This window comes from Rhinatrema bivittatum, chromosome 12 (genome assembly GCF_901001135.1).
Source record: "Rhinatrema bivittatum chromosome 12, aRhiBiv1.1, whole genome shotgun sequence".
NCBI classification, from domain to species: Eukaryota; Metazoa; Chordata; class Amphibia; order Gymnophiona; family Rhinatrematidae; genus Rhinatrema; species Rhinatrema bivittatum.
Genome location: NC_042626.1, coordinates 751,369 through 771,897, shown reverse-complemented (window position 1 = coordinate 771,897; position 20,529 = coordinate 751,369). Strand labels below are relative to the sequence as shown.

Below are 20,529 nucleotides of genomic sequence, written 5' to 3'. Positions count from 1 at the left end.
CCTTGCATTCACCCGGGAAGCAATCGTGGAGCGGGAGTGCGAGCCGCGCCTCCCCTTCCGCCCGGGCACTTTCAGTCCTGCTCTGAGCGCGCAGCAGGGACGTCCAGGATGGTGGTGACGCTGGGATATTGGGACATTCGCGGGGTGAGTCGCAGCCTTCCCTCCGCACCTCTGCAGGGTGGGATTTCTGATTGTTTTAAATTGATAAACTTGTTGCTGGGAGGGCTTTTTGCTTTTTATAAAGATCGTCCCGGACGCTGGGAGCCGACTCCCCAAAGAGAAACCCGATACCCGGAAAAGTGATGGGACGTGGAGCAGCAGGAGCGGGGGAGGGGGAGACGTGCAGGCCGGAAACTCGGAGGGGAGCGGGAATAAAGCTGATGTCCGTCTTTCTTGCAGTTGGCGCACCCTATCCGTCTGCTGTTGGAGTACACCGGCACGGAGTACCAGGAGAAGCGTTATAGCTGCGGGGAAGGTATTGCACGTACAGTCAGGGGCTTTAGTGCTTCCCTGCCAGGAAGAAGTCGGCACTGCCCGCGCAAGCGGCCACTCTTACCCGCGCAGCCTGTGTCTTGTTTGCACTCAGCACCGGACGGGAGCGCTCGGCCCCTGCTGAAATTCTTTATTTTTGTCACTGCTTGGATTTTGTATTCGCTGCTTTATTGTACATATAGAGCAAAGAGGAAACCTTAAATTAATGTTTATTCCATATTTATACCAAGTCTATTTTGTTTAAAACTTGTTTCTTAAACATAAGCCAAGTGTATGGTGTCCCTTATGCACGCTCGTGTACACGACAAAGATAAAAGAGAGCACTTTTTCAAACATTATCTCACCCTCCCTAAAAACCACAGAAAGAAACAGCCAAGGTCTCCCTCCAGTCTATTAATAACGCTGAATCCCTGTATAGCACAAGCCCCTGTATCCAGGAACTGCCTACACATTCTCCATGTAGAGATGGGGCTGTTGTGTCTTTCCAGAGTTTTTTCTGATAAACAGACATGGAAGAAATGTCATCAAAGAGAATAGCAACCCCACTGCAAGGTATAATTCCCTCCGAATTCCACCAAGAAAATCCCTAATCTTTTGCCAATAACTCTGCGCTCTTCTGCAGGACCAGAAGCCACTTTTATTGATACGCCAATGCAAGGACAGTAAATCAGTAAACATAAAATAGAACAATTTTATGTAAAACAAAATTCACAATAATCAGGTTAGTAAAACACCTATTTAATGATTGGGGTACTTAGAAACGGTGCTTGATGGACCCACTATGGTGGCTTATGTTGTTAAATATGTGTGGAAGTGATAAAGCCGCAGCATTACAGAGGTAATGCGTTAGGAGTTAAAGCCTAGTAACCTGTAAAAAGATGATTTATGCATATAATAAGCAGTGTTTTGCGCACACCTTATTACATTGTCCCTCAGAGTGCTGGCAGGCACATGTGAGGCCACGATAAATAACCTAGTCAGCTGCTTGCAACCACCCCAACTTTCTGATCCATTGCCAAAGGGTCACTGCCTAGCAGGAGAGCAAGCGGTGTTACTGAATTATATTATAACCCTGCTGTATAGCAAGAGCCTGCAGTAAGCCAGCTGCACACAGAAGCATCTCTGCATGCCCAGCTACCTAAACGTCACTACGCCTCTCAGCCAAGCCAGACATGTACAAAGCAGAAATCAGTGTTACTGAATTATATTAATAACCCTGGTGTATAGCAAGAGCCTGCAGTAAGCCAGCTGCACACAGAAGCATCTCTGCATGCCCAGCTACCCTAAACGCAAGTCACTACTCTCAGCCAAGCCAGACATGTACAAAGCAGAAATCAGTGTTACTGAATTATATTATAACCCTGGTGTATAGCAAGAGCCTGCAGTAAGCCAGCTGCACACAGAAGCAATCTCTGCATGCCCAGCTACCTAAACGTCACTACTCCCCTCAGCCACGCCAGACATGTACAAAGCAGAAAATCAGTGTTACTGAATTATATTATAACCCTGGTGTATAGCAAGAGCCTGCAGTAAGCCAGCTGCACACAGAAGCATCTCTGCATGCCCGGCTACCTAAACGTCACTACTCCTCTCAGCCACACCAGACATGTACAAAGCAGAAATCAGGTGCTTGCTTCTGCACTGTTGTCCTCACACACATTATCATAGCTGCAGTTTTCCTATAATCTTTCCAATTAAAGTTCATACATTTTGGATCTTTATAGGATGAAATGTTTGTCCTGTATAGATCCTATGAGGGCCATGTAATCCAGCCCCTGCACGCCACTCTGGAAGGGGCATGAGGAATGGGAACCGTTTTGGTCACCGGTGCGTGCAATGTCTCCGAGCTGTAGGGATGTGCAGACCAAAAGTTTAAGTTCATAAGTCCATAAGTCAAAAGGGGTTCCCATTTGCGGTCAATATGGACATATGGAGAATTCGATAAGTTGAGTCTATGTCCATATGTGCAAATAAAAATTTAAACCCCTCACCCGCCTTAATCCCCCCCCCCCCCCCCCCCCCCCAAGACTTACCAAAACTCCCTGGTGGTCCAGCGGGGTCAGGACGCCATTCCTGAACTCCTTTGCAAGGAGCACGTGACGTCGGCGTCACGTCAGAGTGAGGCGGCGTCACGTGATTCCCCTCGGGTTCGCTCCCGGACCCCTCGTTGGGCTCAAAAGGAACTTTTGGCCAGCTTGGGGGAGCCTCCTGACCCCCCCCCAAGCTGGCCAAAAGTGCCTTTTGGGCCCAACGAGGGGTCCAGGAGCGAACCCGAGGGGAATCACGTGACGCCGCCTCACTCCGACGTGACGCGGACGTCACGTGATTCCCCACGCGTCCGCTCCCGGACCCTCACGGAACTTTTGGCCAGCTTTGGTAAGTCTTGGGGGGGGATTAAGGAGGGTGAGGGGCTTAAATTTTTATTTAGATCAACAATCGCGATTTCCAACGTATTCAACATAGCTATGTTGAATATGTTGGAAATCCGATCGTTTAAGCCTCATCTTTTTTTTAAGTAAAAAAAAAAAAAAAGTTGCGTTTTCCATTTAAGTTCAAAACGAATGCACACCCCTACCGAGCTGTGCTGCTCTTGAATTGGCACCAGGGCTCCTGAGGCCAGCAGACTCTGTGTCTGTTTCCTTACTTGGATGACATCTTGAGCAGGGGCAATGAATCCATCTGCTCCAGTTATTAGAAGTGGAAGGTTTTATTTATTCTGCTTTCTGATAGGATTATGGACATATAATTGTAATCCGCATTGGACAAGAGTTTGGAAAGCATGAAATATTTATTTTAAATATTGTCACCCTCCCATAATCAAAATTCATCCTCTTCGAGGTCCTCAGGGCTGTGCCTTCCTCCCATGTCTGCCTGGGGCAAATTTTGCTCCTGCCACCCCATGGCGTGTGGACTCTGTCCATGCAGGGGCTTCAGGACCAGGCTCTCTGTTAGATTGGTCTCTGCTTTTCTTTTAAATCGTCTTCGTTATTGCAGTTTGTTTTTGGCTGGGGTGCTGCACTGCTGTTGATGCAGAACAGGGCTGCACACATGCGGGCTTGTATAAAGCATTATATGATTGTATTAGCCCAGTCTTCACCTGCTACCTAGAGCTCATAGGATAATATTTTAAATAGCGTTCTGAAGGGCATAGCTGCAGCTTATTCAGCCGCTCCTTGTCGAGCAGTTTCTTCCCTTCTTTACCTGAAATGAAGTTTATAATATGAAGACACTAGGGGCTTTCCTCTCACCCTGACACACACAAATCACTCTATAAACACAAGTTTGGGAGGTCAAACACGCAGCTTTAGTACAATCAAGTACTGCAGCCCAACAAGATAAAGATTACACATAATCTGCAGAAAAGAGTCCCTGGTAAGTCAACCGCCACAGCCTGGCAAATTGACACTACCTCCAGGTCGCTTGACCACAGGCCCCCGCCACAGCCAGCGAGGAGCCAATCACCCACAGGGCTGAACCCTGACCCTACAGCCCAGTACACCCCAAAGAAACTCCAAATCATACAAAGTTTACATTCCTGCTCAGGTTCTCCCTCCCCCGCTGCATCAAAATAGTATGAAGACCGAAAACCCGACAGAGTGCAGGGTGGGAGGGAGAGCACTGGGGACGTCCAAATATAAATAGGAGCGGGAGGGAGGAGCTGAATTTGAAAAGGGTCCTCTTGTGCTGTGGCCAACCAGGATTGATACTGATCCATTGTCCTGGCAGTGCTCAAGGAGCCAGGGGGAAGGGTGTTTTTTTTCTTTTTAAATTCAATTTCAAAAACAGCCAATTAAAAGAAGAACAGATTGGTGGGGTGTCGGGCTACCTGCTCATGGAGGCGGCAGCCCAGGAAGAGCCTGAGCTAGAACGCCTTCTCTGTAATTGCTCTCTATTTTTAGAAAGAATTTGCCTCAGGAAGTTTGTTATAATCAGTTTTGAAGTGTTTTTTTAACCAAATCAAAGCCTGGTTACTTTCACAAATGTTTTATGTTTACTCTGGTGGGTGGTGGGAGACAAGGCAGAATGCTAGGAATTATTAGGAAGGGTATGGAAAATAAAACGGGAAATGTCCTAATGCCTCTGTATCACGTCAACTAAGTGCCTTCCTCTCTGCAATGCTTGCCGTATTAGACCTGGACGCCAACTTCAGTGCAGCAAGGAAGCCCAAAGGGATCTGAGCTCCTCAGGCTTTGCTAAGCCAGGCTCCTCCCGTTCGGATGATGGGTTGGTCACTGGACCTCAGTATCTCCCTGACTGGATCATCCGTGGGAGAGGGAAATTCAACTGGTCCTGGGCTAGGCATGGGTCCGGCTGCCTTGTCTTACCAAGGGGGTGGGCATGGATGAAGAGGAGGACCCAGATTCCTTGGAACCGTATCGGACCATGTTGCGGTTTTTCCATAGAGACGAATTGCCGGCCCTGGTTTCCCAGACCCTGAAGATGCTGGGAGTTCCTGGGGTGGACTCTTTTAAGATGGAAGCAAAGAAGAATCCCATTCTGCTTTCCCTGCAGAAGGTCTCCCTCATTCCAGTGATGGACGACATCCAGGAGTTGATTTATCTGGAATGGGATGCCCCCTATACCGAATTCCACAGCACTCCTCGGGACGTATTCATGTATCCTTGCTACTCCCAGCACAAGAAGCAGGCAGTGGAGACTGCCTAAGACTCCTCAAGATGAGGGCTGTGATCCCAGTACCTATGCCCCAGGAAAATATGGGGTGGTGGTCCATTTATTTTGTTGTACCCAAGAAGGAAGGTTCCTTTCGCCCCATCCTGGACCTCAAGAGCATCAGCTGTCACTTGCGAGAAACTCATTTTCAGATGGAGACCTTATGCTCTGTGATAATGGCCATGCAACCGGAAGAGTTCCTAACCTCCCTGGATCTATCCAAGCCCTACCTACATATTCCAATCCAGCAGGAACACCAATGTTTCCTACGCTTTGCGATGCTGGGTCATCATCAGTTTCGGGCATTACCCTTTGGCTTAGCCACCGCCCCCAGAACCTTCTCCAAGATCATGGTGGTTGTGGCGGCAGCATTGAGAAAAGATGGGATCCTGGTGCACCCATACTTGGACCATTGGCTGATTCGGGCCAAGTCCGTGGAAGAGAGTCTCCCAATAACCAACAGAGTGATCTCCCTGTTACAGGAACTCAGTTGGGTAGTAAACCTGGCCAAGAGCAGCCTCAAGCCTTCCCAGCCCTACATCAGGCGGGGCAGTCTTTTTTAACATCCACATGGATACAGAAGTTGATGTGCCAGATGCATCAGTTGGTGAACACAGTATGTCCGATGGTGTGGAGCTTTCTCCAAGTTCTCGGGTTGATGGTGGCAACCCTGGAAGTAGTGCCATGGGCAAGGCACACGTGTCCTCTTCAACGCTAGTTGATATCACATTGGAACCCACAGTCTCAAAACTATTCGATTCGCCTCCATCTACCAATGGGAATTTGCTGTCACCTCAAGTGGTGATTACAGGAAGCTTATCTGAACAGGGTTGTGCCCCTGTCCTCTCCAAACTAGTTGATTCTCATGACAGATGCAAGTCTCTGGGGCTGGGGAGCTCACTGTCAGGAGCTGGTGGCCCAGGGACGGTGGACAAAAGAAGAGGACTTCTGGAACATTAATTACCTGGAGGCCTGGGTAGTCAGATTGGGCAGTTGTCGGACAATGCAATGACTGTATTTATTTATTTATTTAACTCTTTTCTATACCGACATTCATAGGGACTGTAGAATAGAATAGTTCGGAAATCATGATGAAAAAGAAGAGGGCAAAGATGTTTTAAGAGTTGCAGTTTGTAAAATAATTTTTTAGTCTATTAAACCCAGTATTAGATGTACTGCAGAATGTTTATATCAGCTGCAGAACGTGTATCAATTAGTCAAGTTGACTTAGAGAATAGCCACTGCTTATTACTGGCAGTAATAGCATGGGTACTTGCAGCCTGGATTGGCCACTGTTGGAAACTGGATGCTGGGCTTGATGGACCCTCGGTCTGGCCCAGTATGGCAACAGTTTATATTCTTATGTTCTCAAGTGGTCTCCAGTCTGATAGCAGAGGGTGGAAGGAGGTGTAATACATTATTTTGCAGTGAATGATCTGGGGAATAAGGGATTAACAACTTGAAAGATAGAAAGGAATTGTAAAGTGCAGCACACACAATGTTAAACTTAATCTGGCAAGAGACAGGAAGCCAATGTAAACTCTTCAAGATAGGGTCACATGATCGTATTTCTTTAGGCCACAGATCACCTTTGTAGCCATATTTTACAGCAACTGTAATAGCTTAAGTGAAGAAATAGGTAGTTCAATATCAGCGACATGACAAAGGCACAGCTCAGCAATTTTAAATCGGGAGGGATTTAAAAACAGTTGTGATCAGCAGACCTATCAGAAAAAAAAGATGTTTTGATTATATATGAAACCATAGACAACTTGACATCTAGATGAGCTGCTAGAGTATTTACAGTATCCTTTAATATAAAGGGAGTACCCAGGCACTTCAGGAATGATGGAAGGTGATAAAGCTTCCAGTTTAGTTGGATTAACATTTAGTCCATGCCTGGAAAGCCGACGTGCATCATGATGTAGACCAGGGCTTCCCAAACCTGTCCTGGAGGATCTGCAGCTAGCTGGGGTTTCAGGATATCCACAATGAATATGCATGAGATAAATCTGCATGCAATGAGGGCCAGAAAACTAGGGAGGAGTTACAGTAATTGATGCTCTCGGCCTAGCTTAACCTCTTTCTTCAGAAATAGTGAAGGCATTGAATGTAACTGAGAAGCCATGAGATACGAGGTTAAATTGAAAGAAGACAGCTGGCGTCAGAAATGGGGGACCTCCAGATTAAAGTCTGTGGGAAATTCCTTAGAGATGGATTTAATTTTCTCTGAGAAGAAAGCTGCTCAGTTCACCTCTGGTGGAAGGAGAGCAGGCTGATTAGGAATCTGAGCAATCATTTTAAATAATTGCTTAGGGCAATTGGCTGCTACTTTTAGTCTTAATCAAGTGTTTCTCTCTAGCAGACAATATTTCTGATAAGTGTGATTAGCAACCAAGCATTTGTTCTTGGTTTTGGCAGAGTTATTCTTGTGGGGCATGCACTCAGTGCTGTTCTTGTCTTTTTAGAATCCGCAGGCCGGGATGGTACCAAGGATGAATAACTCAATGAGACAACTGTGGTGTGTTTTGTTGTTTTAGTATTGCTTCAAGCTTGATATTACCGTATATTTGGTATTTTCCATTGTTTGGCTTATCTGATCTCAGCGTTATTGCCATTCTTATTTAATTTAAGGTACCATTGTGGTAGATTTATATCTATGGGTCCTGATATCAAACTCCAAGAGGGTAGACTCAGGACCATTGTCGGGCATTTGGTGGTGAAGACCAGAACAATAATGGCTTTCAGAAGGATGAGGGATAAAGACTCAGAAGAAACCTGCACAGAACAGCAGACTGGATAGAAACGGAGACATGACGGCAGAAGAAGAGCCAACGGCCCATCCAGTCTGCCCAGCAAGCTTTCACACTTATTTTTCTCATACTTAACTGTTGGTCTGACCACTGAGGTCAGGGCCCTTATTGGTAACTTTTTTTGATTCTAATTTCCTTCCACCCCCGCCATTGATGTTGAAGGATCAAGGAAACAAATTGAAGAATGAGCAGTCAGAAGTGGAATTCGAACCCCCGACTCCATCGGGAGAGCAGAAGACTGAGCACAGAGAAGAAGAAAGACTTCAGTTCAGCACCTTGGACCACTCCACCATTAGGGCAGCTGAGTAACAATAGAGCAGTATCCTCACCTGCTATCATTTTTTACCTTATGCAACTTTTGTTTGTGTTAGGATTGCTTTGTACATAGAAAAAATGGTTTCTAAATAATTTTGCATTGAATTGTGTTTTCCCATATTAATCTGGATAACCCCAAATTCCAGCTCACCAGATTGTTCTGAGCACAGAAGCCTCCTGCCTCACCCTCAGCCCTAGAGAAGACCAAATCAATGTTCTGGAGCTCTGGGCCCTGATGAATGCGTGAAAGGTCTTCAGCCATTGTCCTAATATACTTACAGCTCGATACAGTAAAGTTCAGTTGAAGATTTCTCGTCTGTAACGAGCTCGCTGCGCACAATTCGGACGCGTAAGGCAAACCAGCGATACAGTCTCCAGTTTTGCGCGTCCGTAGCGCTTCTTAAAACAGACGCGTAACCCTTCCCGCACCCGGCATGTAAATGAACGAATTAGCTGTATAATGAAGGAATTAGCTATTCCCCTCCGATACCGTAACGGGCACTCAGGTTCTCTCATTAGTAACGCACTGTTTGCCGCGGCCGTAACGTGTTAGTTTACCGCCTCCCCTCCCCTAGTAGGAGTTAGGACTGTGAGTCTAGTAACAAATCCATCGACAACCGCTTAAGATACTCAAAAACAATAAACACAATTTAAAAAAAAAGCGATACAGAGATGATCGAGAAAATGTAATGATGTGGGACACATAAAACATGTCAGAAGAAAAAATGAAAATTTTTAAATACCTGTCGGAGGGCCGCGTGGGTCCAGGCGGCCGGCGGCGGCGGGAGCCGGGTGGTCGCATGTTAAATCTAGGCCGCGGGCGGGTGGGCGCCTGTTCCAGGCGGCGGCGGCGGCAGCGGCGGCGGGGGGACACGCGTTAGTTCGAGACGGCCGGCGGGCGGCGGGTGGTCGCGTGTTAAATCTAGGCCGGGTCCACACAGGCCCGCATTCATTCACTGCCGGTGGGGCTGCCGGAGGCAGCCCCCACCGGCAGTGAATGAATGCGCGCCTGTGCGACCCCTGCGATTCGGCGCTCAAGGCGTGACGTCACGGCATGTGGGGGCTGCCGGAGAGGCAACCCCCACCGGCAGTGAATGAATTCATTCATCCAGGCGGAGGAGCCGGCTGCTTTCGCCACCGGCTCCTCCGCCTGGATGAATGAATGCGCGCCTGTGCGGACCCGGCCTAGATTTAACACGCGACCACCCGCCGCCCGCCGGTCGTCTCGAACTAACGCGTGTCCCCCCGCTGCCGCCGCCGCCGCCTGGAACAGGCGCCCACCCACCCGCGGCCTAGATTTAACACGCGACCACCCGGCTCCCTCCGCCGCCGGCCGCCTGGACCCACACGGCCGTCTGAAACTAACGCGCGTCCACCCGCCGCCCGGAACAGGCGCCCACCCGCCCGCGGCCTAGATTTAACACGCGACCACCCGGCTCCCTCGGCCGCCTGGACCCACACGGCCGTCTGAAACTAACGCGCGTCCACCCGCCGCCCGGAACAGGCGCCCACCCGCCCGCAGCCTAGATTTAACACGCGACCACCGGCCCCCCGGATCCCGCCGGCCGCCTGGACCCACGCGGCCCTCCGACAGGTATTTAAAAATTTTGATTTTTACACTTCCTGGTGCCTGTCATTTCAAATGCCATTTGAAATGACAGGCACCAGCGCACCCAGGTTACTGTATAGGCGCTGTATTAAGCGCCTATACAGGAAAATGGGTTGCGCGGGCATAACCCTTCCCTACCGCTTTAAAGCCGTGGCCTGCATTTGCATACGATTAGAGGAGAGTATCGGGGAGTTAGTGAAGAGAACTGTGCGTGCGGGGAGGAAGGGTGCGCCTGACACTGCCGCACTGTTTCTACCTCGACCTTACTGTATCGACCTGTTAGGTACATCCCATTGCTGTTTGGACACTGACTTCTGACATGGAAGTGGTAGATTGGGCCTGTTCAAGGATAGAATCCAACTTATTCCTGCAGGGCCCGTTTTATTATCTGGTTCCCTTCTTAACTTTGTTGCTGAAGGCAGCCCTTAGCTAGAGATTCCCTCACTTGTTAGTCATCCTGCCAGTCCTCAAAGAAGTGAAAGTTGCTTTCTCACTGAGCACAACAGAATGATTCGTACGTAGCCTTCTGGCTTTATGTGAGTGCTCGTACATAAAACTCAGGCTTCTGCACAACACTTCCCATGCTCGTTCCAGAAGGCTGTGGGAGATGCTTTGTGTGGGCAGCGTTGGATGAGGTCCCGTCCCTGTGGGTCTGGAGTCCCTGCCGTCCTCAAAGAATTACAGAGAAGCAAAAAAAGTGTAAAAATGTCTATTGGAAGTGGAGTGGTGAGTGCAGCCTGTGGTGGCTGGGCCAGTTCAGATCTGCAATTCCTTATGCTAAATCTGTTTCCTTTCTTAAGCTCCTGATTATGACAAAAGCGAGTGGCTGAAGGACAAGGAAAAACTGGGACTGGACTTTCCAAATGTGAGCATTGCAGGCGCTGTCCTTCCCTGTTATACTTGAAAGAACAGCAGGGGTGCAAAAATAGTTCAACAACTTGTTGGCCAGAAAGTTTTAGGAGCCAATGCAATTCTTTTTCTTTTTTCCTTTATTTTTTGTCTTTTTAATTTTGTTTTCAACTTTCTTTTCCTTTTATTTTTCCTTTTGTGCATTTCTTTGCTCTTTCCTCTCCAGGTATTCTTCCCGTTTCTGCTCCCTCACAGGACCCTACCTTCCTCCCTTTTTCTATGCTTCCTGGCACAGCCAGATTTTCTGCACTTTGTGAGCCATTAGCAGCCTCTGTAGCCCGGGCCCACTGCTGCAGCATTATACAGCCTAGAGGCCTACTGTCAGCTGCTGCCACAACTCTTCACTCCTCAGGCCTTGCTGACAGCTTTTGGCAACCAAGAAACCTAACATTTTCCTGCCCTGAGGACAAGCTGTGCTGAGCATGCACTGGTTGCTCTGGGAAGATGTGCAATAATTGGGAGTCTTGTGGTGGATGAGCAGTGGTGCATGGGCTGTTCTAGCTGCCGTGGTTGGATTTACTTGATTGGATTGGTCTACAGTGGTTTGTCTTTGCTAGTCTGCACTGTTGGGTGTGCTGTGGCTGATATAGGAGGACATGCAGTATTTGGGGTGAGAGGATGTGCAATGGTTGATGAGCAGTGGTGCATGGGCTGTTCTAGCTGCCGTGGTTGGATTTACCTGATTGGATTGGTTAGTTGTGTTATGGAATAGTCTACAGTGGTTTGCTGTGGTTTGTCTTTGCTAGTCTGCACTGTTAGGTGTGGTGTGGCTGATTTAGGAGGGCATGCAGTATTTGGGGTGAGAGGATGTGCAATGGTTGGGTGTCTTGTGGTGGATGAGCAGTGTTGCATGGGCTGTTCTAGCTGCCGTGGTTGGATTTACCTATTTGGATTGGTTAGTTGTGTTATGGAATGGTCTACAGTGGTTTGCTGTGGTTTGTCTTTGCTAGTCTGCACTGTTGGGTGTGCTGTGGCTGATATAGGAGGACATGCAGTATTTGGGGTGAGAGGATGTGCAATGGTTGATGAGCAGTGGTGCATGGGCTGTTCTAGCTGCCGTGGTTGGATTTACCTGATTGGATTGGTTAGTTGTGTTATGGAATGGTCTACAGTGGTTTGCTGTGGTTTGTCTTTGCTAGTCTGCACTGTTAGGTGTGGTGTGGCTGATTTAGGAGGGCATGCAGTATTTGGGGTGAGAGGATGTGCAATGGTTGGGTGTCTTGTGGTGGATGAGCAGTGTTGCATGGGCTGTTCTAGCTGCCGTGGTTGGATTTACCTGATTGGATTGGTTAGTTGTGTTATGGAATGGTCTACAGTGGTTTGCTGTGGTTTGTCTTTGCTAGTCTGCACTGTTGGGTGTGCTGTGGCTGATTTAGGAGGACATGCAGTATTTGGGTTGAGAGGACGTGCAATGGTTGGGTTGAGGATGATTGAATATTGTTTAGTATGAAAGTGTTAAGTTACAGAATGGATAAAAATTACCATTTCTTTTGTGTTTCCTTGAAGATCCCTTATCTAATTGATGGTGATTTAAAAATCAGCCAGAGTCATGCCATTCTGCGCTACATAGCACGCAAACACCATCTATGTAAGTACTTGTATTCTTGCCGATTAGTGCTGCTGTTTGCTAAATAGCACAAATGCACCAGTATAAGAGGGAGAGATGGGGAAGAGGACGGATTTTTTTATACTACTCGTTCAGTTTGGATTAGTGATGCAATGAAATATTTCCCTTGATTTATTTCTGCCTTTTAGGTGGAGAGAGTGAGAAAGAGATGATCAGGGTGGATATGTTGGTTAATCAGGCCTTGGATTTTCGGATGGGTCTTGTAACCATTGCCTATAATCCCAATTTTGTGAGTTCCCCCTACTGTTTCTGTTTTGGTACAGTAAACTGACAATAAGAGTGAATGAAGTATGCAGTAACAAGATAAGGTGTGAATTCAACTTTTCAGACTAAGGACAGACCGTCTTAAAGTTCAATCCCACTGACAAGTTTCTGTGATTGAAATTCCTCCTTACAGGAGAGTCTGAAAGGTAGCTACCTTGATGCACTTCCTGGAAATCTGAAGTTGTTTTCCAAGTTCCTGGGAGACAGGAAGTGGTTTGCTGGAGAGAAGGTATGATGTAATTAATGCACATATGCTAAAGTGACCTGTTAATGTGGAGACATGAGTGGGGGAAGGCAAGCTGGCTTATGGATATGAATGGTGGTTTTGCTGTTATGTTAACATCACTTTTTGCATATAGCTGGCTTGGTCAGTACACTCCTCCAGATCACTATTAATTGATATCTTGGAAGGTGGGACATAGTCACAGTTATAGCTATTGGGGAAACAACACAGTCTTCATACTGGAGTTGGCCAAACAAAAGCACCAAAGGAGCTGTACTGTTTGTCTGGATTTCTTCTTCATAAATCCATGGTCCTAAATTTATTTCTGAAACTGGAATCCTACCTTATTTCAGTAAAATGCACGCTTAGTTGACAATCCATCGCAGTAAATGCTACACCAACAGAAACATTACTTAGAGGTAACTGATCCAAATAAATGTAATTGTAATTCTTACTCGACTGCCTACTGATATTTATCAGGCAGTATCATGAAAATTGACAGCTGTCATAGACAAAGTTGCATCCCTGAAACTGATAACGCTTACCTCGTAAACGTTATGCTCCTTGGTACTCCTGAATTTAAAAAGATGAAGCAAAATTTTAGATAATTAGAAAAATAAAATCCCATTCCACCACAAAAGAAAGCATATTGATCCTATCTAAATTTGTGTAGAAAACACATTGAGACAAACTCTTTTTCCAAATACATATTGCTGGTAATGACTGCTCAGCCTCGTTTCGTATTACTAAATCAGCTATTGTGAAGAAAAATACCCTTCACTCAATTACCACTGAACATTGGGAAGACAAGGCTAAATATTCGTGGAGAAAACATCTCATCTTCCACTACCAATAATTCCATCTTCAGTTCCAGCTCAGCTGGAATTTTATTTTCAGAGGTAACTGCAGATACTACATATTTAATTTGGACAAAAATAAAATCATCTTCAAGCCCACTCAACCCATTGAAATCAGCCAAAGATTACACTTCACAATACATAGCTGATATTGTTAGCCTATCCCTATCTCTGGGACATTACCATCCCCTTTAAAACAAGCCTCTGTGATGCCTATCTTAAAAAAAAAAAAAAAAAAAAAAAAAAGACCGCTGACCCTTTGGACATGTCAGATTATCAACCAATTTCATCCCTTTTGTTATTAACCAAAATAATTGAGTCGGTTGTCCTTCACTGATTATCCGACTTCATCAATAATGCTATCTCTGATTCACATCAATATGGATTTAGGCCAGAAACATCAACTTTTGACACACACATTTGTGGATTTGATTCAAACACAGAGTACGTTATGATCCTTCTGGACTTAACAGCCGCATTTAACACCTTGGATCTTGAAATATTCCTTAAGCAGTTATCATTCTGTTGGTATCTCAGGAACAGTTCTAAAATGGTTTACCTCTTATCTGTCTGACAGATCACAAGTCAGGCTCTTCTGTGTCCTCTGCTGTTCCCCCAAGGCTCTGCGCTTTCTGCAGTCCTATTCTCATATCTGGGTGCAAATTAAACATCTATGCTGACATACAGTTTTTCATTCCTTACAACTCCTCGTGCTCTGATACCCTTGCTCTAGTATTCCTGTACTCACAACCAATTATCAATATTGGTAAAATGGAAATACTACTTCTTACAGGTATTAAATTCCCAATATGCTTAATCATCAAGGGCACTACATACCAACTGGCCAAAAAAGCGAAAAATTAAGGTGTTAGCCTAGATTCTAATTTTTCTATGCAACCACTTATTTCTGCAATTGTGAAATCATCCTTCTATAAACTGCATTGCTATAATGGTTAAAATCTCTGCTTGAACTGTCTAGTATTACAATCTCTGATTTTCGATGACTGCTGTAACTCATTGTACCTTGGTTTACCAGCTTACCAATTATGGCAGAATAAAATGCAGCAGCATGATTTCTAACTGGTACACAATTCCATGACCTTATCTCCCCCGTACTATACACCTTTCACTGGCTTCCAGTTACCTTTAGCATAAAATACAAACTGATAACATTAATCTACAAATTACTACAAAATGAGACACCCATTTGGCTAAATTCTATCCTTTGACTTTTCAAGCCAACCAGACAGCTAGGATCCTCCAACAAGAATCTTTTAGAAATTCCTAACCCAAAGTTAGGTAATAGATTAGATCTCACCAGGTGACCTGCCCTTTCAGTAGCAGGTCAACGCTATCCCAAATACCTTATGCAATACATCCTCTACTGTAGAAAACACATCTCTTCTCCATAGCCTTTCCCTAAATGTTCTCCTTCAGAGCAGGGATTATTCACTTTTAACATATTCTTATATTAGTACTTCTCTGTCAGTTTTTTATAGTTCGGTTAGCCACCTAAAACATTTGTAGAGTGCGGGACATAAACTTTTCAAAATAAATAAAATGTTGTGAAGTTGACAGGTAACATTCCCAGGATGTCAGCCTAGGGCTGTATTCAATTCAACCTTTAAGGCTCTTGGTTGGGGTATGGTCTTGTATCTTTTAAATCTTCTATGCCCACATCACTCTCTATTCTTCACAGCATAAGCTATTAGCATTGCCTTGACCCAGAGAAACCCGGGAAATGAGTTTTTCATGCCTATTCATTTAAAATATTTGTATTCTGTGGGGAACAGAATAATACTCGTAAAATAGAACAATTGACATACAAACATGATCAAACTAAAACACCAAAAATCAGATCTATCATTCCAGCTACAGCCTCTGAAACTTCTTACCCTTGCCATAACGCTTACAAAAATATTTCTCTAAGTTTAGAAAGGCGTTAAAGACATTTTCTTTTCTTGCACATGCATTTGAATTGATCGGACTGCTTTTGTTATCAGTTACTGCCAATGCCACCTAAAATGTTCATTTTTGTAAATTGCTTATTGCATTTTTGTAACAATTTTAATGTGCATCACTTTGATTTCATTACAAGAAAGATTGATCACTAAGTGAAAGTTGTATGCAGTGCCCGGGCAATGATGGTTTGCAGTGGGGAACAGGTGTATGCAGTGCCCAGGCGATGATGGCAGTGGGGAGCAGGTGTATGCAGTGCCCGGGCGATGATGGATGGCAGTGGGGAGCAGGTGTATGCAGTGCCCGGGCGATGATGGATGGCAGTGGGGAGCAGGTGTATGCAGTGCCCGGGCGATGATGGTTGGCAGTGGGGGAGCAGGCGACGGTGCTGATGTGCGAGCAGGTGTATGCAGTGCCCGGGCGATGATGGTTGGCAGTGGGGGAGCAGGTGTATCCAGTGCCCGGGCGATGATGGTTGGCAGTGGGGAGCAGGTGTATGCAGTGCCCGAGCGATGATGGATGGCAGTGGGGAGCAGGTGTATGCAGTGCCCGGGCGATGATGGTTGGCAGTGGGGAGCAGGCGACGGTGCTGATGTGCGAGCAGGTGTATGCAGTGCCCGGGCGATGATGGATGGCAGTGGGGAGCAGGTGTATGCAGTGCCCGGGCGATGATGGTTGGCAGTGGGGAACAGGTGTATCCAGTGCCCGGGCGATGATGGTTGGCAGTGGGGAGCAGCCGACGGTGCTGATGTGCGAGCAGGCCACAAACTACTTACTTTTCTGCTGCTGTTTTCTTCAGATTACCTTTGTTGATTTCATCATGTACGATGTTCTGGATCAGCATCGAATGCTGGAGTCCAAGTGCCTTGAGCAGTTCAAAAACCTGCAATCTTTTCTTGAGCGTGTTGAGGTAAAGTGGCCTGTGAGGTTTCAGTTTAGGAATGGGTCTCGTATCTCGAGGTCTCCTGAGATCTTCTTTGTCTGTCATGCAGGCTCTGGAGAAGATTGCTGCCTACATGAAGTCCGATCGCTATATGAAAACGCCAGTTAACAACAGAATGGCCAAATGGTGCAACCAAAAACCAGAGACCTGCAAGTGAAGTGAGGGGTCTGAGCTGGAAGGAGCAAGAAGCCTCTTTAGTGGTGGGAAAGACAGAATCCCTTCTTCCTTCACGGTGCGGGGAGAGATGGAGATCTGATTTGTAGATGGGCGCTAGCTGCTGAATAGCTGTCATTAAAGGGAAGACAAAACAGTGCTCTTGGTTTCATTTCAGCACTTCTCTCATTTTTGGGGTCAAGGTGAAGGGTTATTGGATGGGAGAGGGATTATTGGGAACTGCTCAGTGATTAGGCAGGGGATAACTGAGCACTGCTAGAAGAGGTTGCTTGACAGATCTTGGGGCTTGCTCTTCAGTTGGAAGACAACTTTTCGGGTGGCAGAAAGATTCATGCACATGTTGATTGGTCACCAACTCTCTGCTTGAGTTGGGAGGACTGAGGTCAAACGGTTGTTCCTCAAATATGTGGTAGTTGGGGCGGGCAAAACGGCACAAACCAAAACTGAGGGAGCGCACCCTGTGACATTAACACTCTCACAACTGCTGCTGCTGGTTACAGTGCAATCCTTAAAAATAAAGACTTCTCTGCAGAAATGTGCTCTGAGTGGAGATTTGGGTGCAGCATGGGCCGAGACCCAAACAATATTATAAAATGTAACTGGAAGGAGAAATCAGTAAAACTACTTATGGTGGGTGGCCAGGAGAAAATGTTAAAGTAAAAATTAATCCATAGAAGATTATGGTGAATAAGGACCACAATCCCAGGCTTTACCCCTCACTCCCCCACAGCTAAGGATCCTCTGTGCTTATCCCAGGCTTTACCCCTCACTCCCCCACAGCTAAGGATCCTCTGTGCTTATCCCAGGCTTTATCCCTCACTCCCTGACAGCTAAGGATCCTCTGTGCTTATCCCAGGCTTTACCTCTCACTCCCCCACAGCTAAGGATCCTCTGTGCTTATCCCAGGCTTTACCTCTCACTCCCCCACAGCTAAGGATCCTCTGTGCTTATCCCAGGCTTTACCCCTCACTCCCTCACAGCTAAGGATCCTCTGTGCTTATCCCAGGCTTTACCTCTCACTCCCCCACAGCTAAGGATCCTCTGTGCTTATCCCAGGCTTTACCTCTCACTCCCTCACAGCTAAGGATCCTCTGTGCTTATCCCAGGCTTTACCCCTCACTCCCCTCACAGCTAAGGATCCTCTGTGCTTATCCCAGGCTTTACCCCTCACTCCCTCACAGCTAAGGATCCTCTGTGCTTATCCCAGGCTTTACCTCTCACTCCCCCACAGCTAAGGATCCTCTGTGCTTATCCCAGGCTTTACCCCTCACTCCCTCACAGCTAAGGATCCTCTGTGCTTATCCCAGGCTTTACCTCTCACTCCCCCACAGCTAAGGATCCTCTGTGCTTATCCAGGCTTTACCACTCACTCCCTCACAGCTAAGGATCCTCTGTGCTTATCCCAGGCTTTACCTCTCACTCCCCACAGCTAAGGATCCTCTGTGCTTATCCCAGGCTTTACCCCTCACTCCCTCACAGCTAAGGATCCTCTGTGCTTATCCCAGGCTTTACCTCTCACTCCCCCCACAGCTAAGGATCCTCTGTGCTTATCCCAGGCTTTACCTCTCACTCCCTCACAGCTAAGGATCCTCTGTGCTTATCCCAGGCTTTACCTCTCACTCCCCCACAGCTAAGGATCCTCTGTGCTTATCCCAGGCTTTACCCCCTCACTCCCCCACAGGTAAGGATCCTCTGTGCTTATCCCAGGCTTTACCCCTCACTCCCTCACAGCTAAGGATCCTCTGTGCTTATCCCAGGCTTTACCCCTCACTCCCTCACAGCTAAGGATCCTCTGTGCTTATCCCAGGCTTTACCTCTCACTCCCTCACAGCTAAGGATCCTCTGTGCTTATCCCAGGCTTTACCACTCACTCCCTCACAGCTAAGGATCCTCTGTGCTTATCCCAGGCTTTACCCCTCACTCCCCACAGCTAAGGATCCTCTGTGCTTATCCCAGGCTTTACCCCTCACTCCCTCACAGCTAAGGATCCTCTGTGCTTATCCCAGGCTTTACCCACTCACTCCCTCACAGCTAAGGATCCTCTGTGCTTATCCCAGGCTTTACCCCTCACTCCCCCCACAGCTAAGGATCCTCTGTGCCTATCCCAGGCTTTACCCCTCACTCCCCCACAGGTAAGGATCCTCTGTGCTTATCCCAGGCTTTACCCCTCACTCCCTCACAGCTAAGGATCCTCTGTGCTTATCCCAGGCTTTACCTCTCACTCCCTCACAGCTAAGGATCCTCTGTGCTTATCCCAGGCTTTACCCCTCACTCCCTCACAGCTAAGGATCCTCTGTGCTTATCCCAGGCTTTACCACCCTCACTCCCCCACAGCTAAGGATCCTCTGTGCTTATCCCAGGCTTTACCCCTCACTCCCTCACAGCTAAGGATCCTCTGTGCTTATCCCAGGCTTTACCTCTCACTCCCTCACAGCTAAGGATCCTCTGTGCTTATCCCAGGCTTTACCCCTCACTCCCCCCCCACAGCTAAGGATCCTCTGTGCTTATCCCAGCTTTACCCCTCACTCCCCCACAGCTAAGGATCCTCTGTGCTTATCCCAGGCTTTACCCCTCACTCCCCCCACAGCTAAGGATCCTCTGTGCTTATCCCAGGCTTTTACCCCTCACTCCCCCACAGCTAAGGATCCTCTGTGCTTACCCCAGGCTTTACCCCTCACTCCCCCTCAGCTAAGGATCCTCTGTGCTTATCCAGGCTTTACCTCTCACTCCCCCACAGCTAAGGATCCTCTGTGCTTACCCCAGGCTTTACCCCTCACTCCCCCTCAGCTAAGGATCCTCTGGGCTTATCCCAGGCTTCACCCCTCACTCCCCTCACAGCTAAGGATCCTCTGTGCTTATCCCAGGCTTTACCCCTCACTCCTCACAGCTAAGGATCCTCTGTGCTTATCCCAGGCTTTACCCCTCACTCCCTCACAGCTAAGGATCCTCTGTGCTCATCCCAGGCTTTACCTTTCACTCCCCCACAGCTAAGGATCCTCTGTGCTCATCCCAGGCTTTACCTCTCACTCCCCCACAGCTAAGGACCCTCTGTGCTTATCCCAGGCTTTACCTCTCACTCCCCCACAGCTAAGGATCCTCTGTGCTTATCCAGGCTTTACCTCTCACTCCCTCACAGCTAAGGATCCTCTGTGCTTATTCCAGGCTTTACCTCTCACCCCCCTCACAGCTAAGGATCCTCTGTGCTTATTCCAGGCTTTACCTCTCACTCCCTCACAGCTAAGGATCCTCTGTGCTTATCCCAGGCTTTACCCCTCACTCCCCCACAGCTAAGGATCCTCTGTGCTTATCCCAGGCTTACCCTCACTCCCCCACAGCTAAGGATCCTCTGTGCTTATCCCAGGCTTTACCCCTCACTCCCCCACAGCTAAGGATCCTCTGTGCTCATCCCAGGCTTTACCTCTCACTCCCCACAGCTAAGGATCCTCTGTGCTTATCCCAGGCTTTACCTCTCACTCCCCCACAGCTAAGGATCCTCTGTGCTTATCCCAGGCTTTACCTCCTCACTCCCCCACAGCTAAGGACCCTCTGTGCTTATCCCAGGCTTACCTCTCACTCCCTCACAGCTAAGGATCCCTCTGTGCTTATCCCAGGCTTTACCTCTCCACTCCCCCACAGCTAAGGACCCTCCTGTGCTTATCCCAGGCTTTACCTC

General features: G+C 47.5%; 1 protein-coding gene across 1 annotated transcript; it reads left to right on the top strand.

The window, feature by feature from the left end:
* Positions 1-2: 2 nt before the first annotated feature.
* Positions 3-16,995, top strand: LOC115074228 (glutathione S-transferase Mu 5-like). The gene is made up of 8 exons (XM_029573517.1): positions 3-144; positions 400-475; positions 10,701-10,765; positions 12,316-12,397; positions 12,565-12,665; positions 12,834-12,929; positions 16,539-16,649; positions 16,732-16,995. Exons 1-8 carry the CDS (start codon positions 109-111, stop codon positions 16,837-16,839), a joined length of 675 nt encoding a protein of 224 aa, XP_029429377.1. The 5' UTR covers positions 3-108; the 3' UTR covers positions 16,840-16,995.
* The last annotated feature ends 3,534 nt before the right edge of the window (positions 16,996-20,529 follow it).

Excerpts from the sequence above, each read along its gene's own strand:
- LOC115074228 (XM_029573517.1), top strand. The coding sequence starts at position 109 with ATGGTGGTGACGCTGGGATATTGGGACATTCGCGGG. Across the intron at positions 476-10,700 it reads GCGTTATAGCTGCGGGGAAG|CTCCTGATTATGACAAAAGC; the intron begins GTATTGCACGTA and ends TCCTTTCTTAAG. Across the intron at positions 12,930-16,538 it reads AGTGGTTTGCTGGAGAGAAG|ATTACCTTTGTTGATTTCAT; the intron begins GTATGATGTAAT and ends TGTTTTCTTCAG.